The sequence below is a fragment of the Xenopus laevis genome, chromosome 5L (genome assembly GCF_017654675.1).
Source record: "Xenopus laevis strain J_2021 chromosome 5L, Xenopus_laevis_v10.1, whole genome shotgun sequence".
Lineage (NCBI taxonomy): Eukaryota > Metazoa > Chordata > Amphibia > Anura > Pipidae > Xenopus > Xenopus laevis.
In genome coordinates this window covers 17,343,441-17,349,440 of record NC_054379.1, presented here as the reverse complement: position 1 = coordinate 17,349,440, position 6,000 = coordinate 17,343,441, and the positions used below count along the sequence as shown (strand labels likewise).

The 6,000-nt window shown below is 49.0% G+C and overlaps 1 protein-coding gene across 1 annotated transcript in view; it reads left to right on the top strand.

The window, feature by feature from the left end:
- The first annotated feature begins 1,105 nt into the window (after nucleotides 1-1,105).
- wdr26.L (WD repeat domain 26 L homeolog) overlaps nucleotides 1,106-6,000 on the top strand; it is a 44,011-nt gene continuing 39,116 nt past the window's right edge. Inside the window, exons 1-3 of the mRNA XM_018262648.2 lie at nucleotides 1,106-1,823; nucleotides 5,432-5,531; nucleotides 5,660-5,716. Of these exons, the coding sequence (XP_018118137.1) occupies nucleotides 1,579-1,823; nucleotides 5,432-5,531; nucleotides 5,660-5,716 (402 nt within the window). The 5' untranslated portion in view covers nucleotides 1,106-1,578. The remainder of the gene's footprint in view (nucleotides 1,824-5,431; nucleotides 5,532-5,659; nucleotides 5,717-6,000) is intronic.

Sequence of the window (6,000 nt, the reverse complement as noted above, 5' to 3'; positions counted from 1 at the left end):
CTCTGGGCTGTTTCTCTCTCTAAGTGACACTCTCTCCGGGCTGTCTCTCTTCTCTTACTGATACGCTCTCTCTGGGCTGTTTCTCTCTCTAAGTGACGCTCTCTCAGGGCTGTCTCTCTTCCCTAACTGACACTCTCTCTGGGCTTTTTCTCTCTTCTATAACTGATACTCTCTCTGGGCTGTCTCTCTTCTGTAACTGACACTCTCTCTGGGCTGTCTCTCTTCTCTAACTGACACTCTCTCTGGGCTGTTTCTCTCTCTAAGTGACACTCTCTCTGGGCTGTCTCACTTCTCTAACTGACACTCTCTATGGGCTGTCTCTCTTCTATAACTGACACCCTCTCTGGGCTGTCTCTCTTCTCTAACTGATACTCTCTCCTCTAACTGACACTCTCTCTGTGCTGTCTCTCTTCTCTAACTGATACTCTCTCTGGGCTGTCTCTCTTCTCTGACACTCTCTCTGGGCTGTCTCTCTCTTCTCTGACACTCTCTCTGGGCTTTTTCTCTCTACTCTAACTGACACTCTCTCTGGGCTGTCTCTCTTCTCTAACTGATACTCTCTCTCTTCTCTAACTGACACTCTCTCTGGGCTGTCTCTCTTCTCTAACTGACACTCTGGGCTGTCTCTCTTCTCTAACGGACACCCTCTCTAGGCTGTCTCTCTTCTCTAACTGATACTCTCTCTTCTCTAACTGACACTCTCTCTGTGCTGTCTCTCTTCTCTAACTGATACTCTCTCTGGGCTGTTTCTCTTCTCTAACTGATACTCTCTCTGGGTTGTCTCTCTTCTCTAACTGACACTCTCTCTGGGCTGTTTCTCCTCTGACACTCTCTCTGGGCTGTCTCTCTTCTCTAACTGATACTCTCTCTGGGATGTTTCTCTCTCTAAGTGGCACTCTCTCTAGGCTGTCTCTCTTCTCTAACTGACACTCTCTCTGGGCTGTTTCTCTTCTCTAACTGACACTCTCTCTGGGCTGTCTCTCTTCTCTCAGTGACACTCTCTCTTCTCTAAGTAACACTCTGCCTGGTCTGTCTCTATCACCTGGGCGGTCTCACTGGAGCTGACCGTCTCTCAGACAGTCCCACACTCCCCTCCCACCCGTCACTCACACTCCTGTTCCTGCCCAATCCCGACTGTCTCTCTCTCACTTCCCGACTGTGTCAGTTCGATGTCGGGCCTCCCGGTCTCAGTCATGGCGCCCCCACCGTTCCGGAAGTGAGTGGGGCCCCAGTGCAGGCATTTCCTGTCAGCTCCTCAGCCCAGACTCCATTAGTGCAGCGGTATAGAGGGGGGAAGCAGCTGGTGACAGCCCCGGAGCCGAGCCTGGGCCGCTCTCCCCCCGGAGGGGGACGCAGTCGCACACCGCCCTCTCCCTCCCGCCCCACCGGCCACCAACCACGGCCGCTCTCGGCGAGGAAACTCTGGCCTCCGCTTCCTCCGACTCGGACACCGGCGGAGCATCCCCTCCCCCGCGGAAGAGACCCCGAGCCTCGGAGGAGGCGGCAGGAGAGTCCGGGGCAGCAGGAAGCGCAGAGCTGTCGGTCGGGCCCGCGGGACCGTGTGGCGGTGGGAGTAACATGCAGGCTAACGGGGCAGCGGGGGAGGAACCGGCAGGGAGCGGCAGTCTGAGCGCCCACAACGGAGAATCCTCGGAACCGGCTCATTCCAACGGGCTCCTCAGCAACAACAACAACAACGGCCTGAGCAGCAGCAGCAGCGCCCCCGCCGAGCAGCCCGGAGTGAAGAAGAAGAAGCGCCTCAGCCAGGCCGACGAGGATGTCATTCGCCTCATTGGGCAACACCTGCACGGCCTGGGCCTCAAGTGAGTCTGGTCACCGGAGATATTAACGCTCTTTCTGTCTGGCCCGACATCTGATTGTCTCTGGATCAGTTTGGGCCCCACATCTGGCCTCATACCTATTCCAGTCTGGCCTTGTTCTATTATTTGAGCTTCTGATGTAGCACAATATTAATCTCATACTCAGACATGGCCTTGTGATCCGGATCTAGAAGAATCCGAATTCAGTGTCACACCTAGATCTGGGGCTGCCAATCCTCCCCGATGTGGGGGAGACATGGGGTACAGCTTCTCATGTGGGGGGGATCCACTTGGAATGATTCCACTATAGGGGGTTCCATGAAAAGGATCTTGACACTGATGAGGTCCAGTGTGGAAATAGAGGATTGGGGATCTGACCCAGCTCAGTGTTGGTAAATAAAAGCATTTGTATTGTTCTGAGGCCTGACGTCTGTCTGTCTGGATCTTGGTGCTGATCAGGCCTAGTGTCTGGATGTGGAAAGGCCCAGCGGTGTATGTAAATAACAATCTGTTGAACCCTGAATACTTACATTGGGATCACTGTACTGAATTTGTATGTGGGGTTTGTAGCTAAATAGAGATAGGTACTGATCCAGCCAGCTGTCTGTAAATAGAAATATGGATATGATCAGGCTCAGTGTCTGTAAATAGGTTCCTGGGGACTGGTTTTGGCCCAGTGGCGGCAAATAGAAATCTTTTCAGGCCATTGGATCAGGCCCAGTGACTAAAAGTTATTTGGGTGCTGGTATGGGCCAGTGCTCCCAGGTAGTCCTCTGGATTAGGGCCATAAAACAGGGGTGAAGTATGGCTGATGGTTCTGACCCAGTGTCTGTAGACTTGGATCTGCAATGGGTGCTGCATCCAGCCTTGTCTTAGTCTTCATCTGCCAACAGGGACCAGTGAACAAACAGAGCCCAGTGGCTGCCAGTATGGGTCTGCCGTGGGTTGTGCGTCGGCCTTGGGTTCTGCAAGAGGATCTGGGCTGTGATGCCACCTGTTGCCTGTCACTAGAGATCTGCTTACGGTTCCAGCCTTGAGTCTGTAGCAATGGATCTATGTTCCCACTGGGGTTTGGATACAGATACATTTAAGCCAGTAGGGATCTGGTTTTGAGTTGGTGGCTCTGCTGCAACTGCCACCTTCCATACACTTGCATGGGCACTGCCTGGCACTACAATAAAAGCAGCAAAACTGCCACTGTCAGGTGTACCTATCTGAGTGAATGGGGGCACTTCTCTGCCAACTGAAATGCCCCAGTGGTGGAAATGCCTAACACTAATGTCACAGTAAATTCAAGATAATAGATCCGGCACCCATACCTGCACTTTAGATCCAGGATGGCAGCTCCCACCCCTGTCTATATAGGACATGGGGCCTACTCTAATGCCCGCCTGGCATCTCTGTGAAGGAGGGGTTTGTTTAGCAGCTAAATTAAGTGAATGTCATCTGACTTGTTTGCCAAGTGTGCCCATGTGAATATATGTGCCAGTGCTGTTGTGCCAGGGATGGACATTGTGCAGGGTTTATATCGTTCAGCCAGTTTGTGGATAAGTCATTAACAGCTGTATAAGCAGATTATGGGGTAATAATGTGCCCTCACCCATGGTTCTGTCTAACTGCCATTGGCTGTGGCCTTCACCCTATTGGGATCATAGCTGTGTGTGACTGTTCATCTCAGTAGAAGAAAAAAAGGTTAATATTTTGCCTGCCCCCTAAGGGTGGTTAAGGGAGCGTGATGTTTACATTCACAAGTGGGCGGAGGTAGAGGAGGCCTTGTGCTGCGCCAGTAGTGATAACACTAGAGGAGGAGACACTGATTGTTGCTCCTGAGGCTGGGTGGGGGGAGGTGCGGGATTTGAGGAATCCTCGGAACCCAAGCGGGGCTAACTAACGGAGGGGGCTACCAGCCTGTGATTAGAGAGTTCCTTCCACTGCACAAGTTTGGCAAAATAAGATGGTTGATTTAAATGATGCAGAGGTTTAAAATCAGGCCCTCTGATGTTGCTCAGTTACAATCAGGCTGCTGGGAGTTGTAGGAGCTGCAACATCATGAATGAAGACTTTATGTAGCTCAGCAAGACTGCCGGGCCTCATTTATATACATATGTTGGGCCAAAGCATTAGTGTGTATTTGTGTACATGCCATGAAACTTGTGTAGACTGCAGTCAGTGAGTCCCAAGGATGGGGCCACAGTTGAACACAGGGGCCCCCAGGCAGTCTGTCAGGCACCACTGCTCCCCAGCTGCTAGTCTGAGTATTTTTTGTACGTAGTCAGATGGTGATGGTTCTGGATTGTGTATGGGCAGTTATGCAATGGGGAACCAAAGGGGTTTATATTTGTTCTTTTGGAGGATATGAACAACACCCAAGCCTTTCTATAAATATATTTATATAGCAACACAAATGTATGCAGTGATTAATGGAATTCTGTCATGATTTTTATGATGTAGTTTTTATTTCTAAATTACATTGTTTACACTGCAAATAATTGACTCTACAATATAAAATTTCATTCCTGAACCAACAAGTGTATTTATTTTAGTTATACTATTGGTGTGTAGGTGCATCTCAGGTCATTTTGCCTGGTTTTCAGAAAGAGCCAGCACTTTAGGATGGAACTGCTTTCTGACAGGCTGTTGTTTCTCCTGCTCAATGTAACTGAATGTGTCTCAGTGGGACCTGGATTTTACTATTGAGTGCTGTTCTTAGATCTACCAGGCAGCTGTTATCTTGTGTTAGGGAGCTGCTGTCTGGTTACCTTCCCATTGTTCTTTTGTTAGGCTGAGGTCAAGTCCGGATTTGTGGAAAGGCCACCAAGGCCTGAGGCTAGGGCAGCAGATTTTTTGGGGGTGGTATGCTGCCCAACCACACCCACATTGGTTCAGAAACATTGGGGATACAATAGTTTTTAAAATTTCATCTGCACCAATCCCCATAGCTCCGTTCCCGATGATGAAAATTTGTGCGAATAAAGGGGAGGAGATGGGGCAACAAACTGCAGTGGGCCTAGGGGAGCCTGCTATGTAAATCCGGCCCTGGCTGGGGTTGGGGGTGATAACACTCCAACTTACAGTGCAGCAGTAAAGAGTGACTGAAGTTTATCAGAGCACAGTTGGGCAGGTTAAAAAAAAGTAAAAAGGTTGAACTTGATGGACGTGTCTTTTTTTTTCATCCTAACTTGCTATGTTACTAGTCACATGACTAGGGGCAGCTGGGAACTTGACAATATTTCTAGCCCCATGTCATAATTTCAAATTTAAATAATAATAAAAAAAAATCTGTTTGCTCTTTTGCGATATAGATTTCGGTGCAGAATTCTGCTGGAGCAGCACTATTAACTGATGCGTTTTGAAAAAAAAAAAAGTCGTTCACCTGTTGCTTTCTGGGAGTTGTAGTACAGCAATTGTGGGATAGTGTGCTTCATATGTGGGGAGTAATGAGCCTGTAGTTTTTCCTTGGCTGTTGTGGTGTATATGGGGCGGAGGTGGGGCATTACTTATGACCCATGGGGTCCGATCATATATTTGCCCCCCCCCCCCATATGGGCCTAAAAATGGTTGGGTGGCGGGCAGAGAGTGGGTGATGTACTGACACGGTATCTCTCTTACAGCCAGACAGTGGAGCTCCTCATGCAGGAGTCGGGATGTCGCTTAGAGCACCCTTCCGCCACCAAGTTCCGCAACCATGTCATGGAAGGGGAGTGGGACAAGGTAAAGCTCACATTGTATTTATCATCTCATGACTGAATCTCCTTCCTGATGTACATAGTTATGTGCCATAGGACACCCGTTGCCCAGAACCTCGCTCCCTTCTAAAACTTCCCATTTGCTGTTTGCAGGCAGAGAACGACTTGAATGAGCTGAAGTCCCTGGTTCACTCCCCACACGCTGTCGTGGTAAGGAAAACCTTCTTTCTGCAGTGCCAGGCAATATTTAAAGGGGTTGTTCACCTTTAAATTAACTTTTAGTATGATATAAAGGGTGATATTCTGAGACAATTTGCAATTAGTTTTCAATTTTGTATTATTTGTGTATTTGAGTTATTTAGATTTTTATACAGCAGCTCTCCAAATTGCAATTTCAGCAATCTGATTGCTAGGATCCAATAAGCCTAGCAACCATACATTGATTTAAATGAGCGACTGGAATATGAATAGAAGAGGGCCTGAAGAGAGAGATG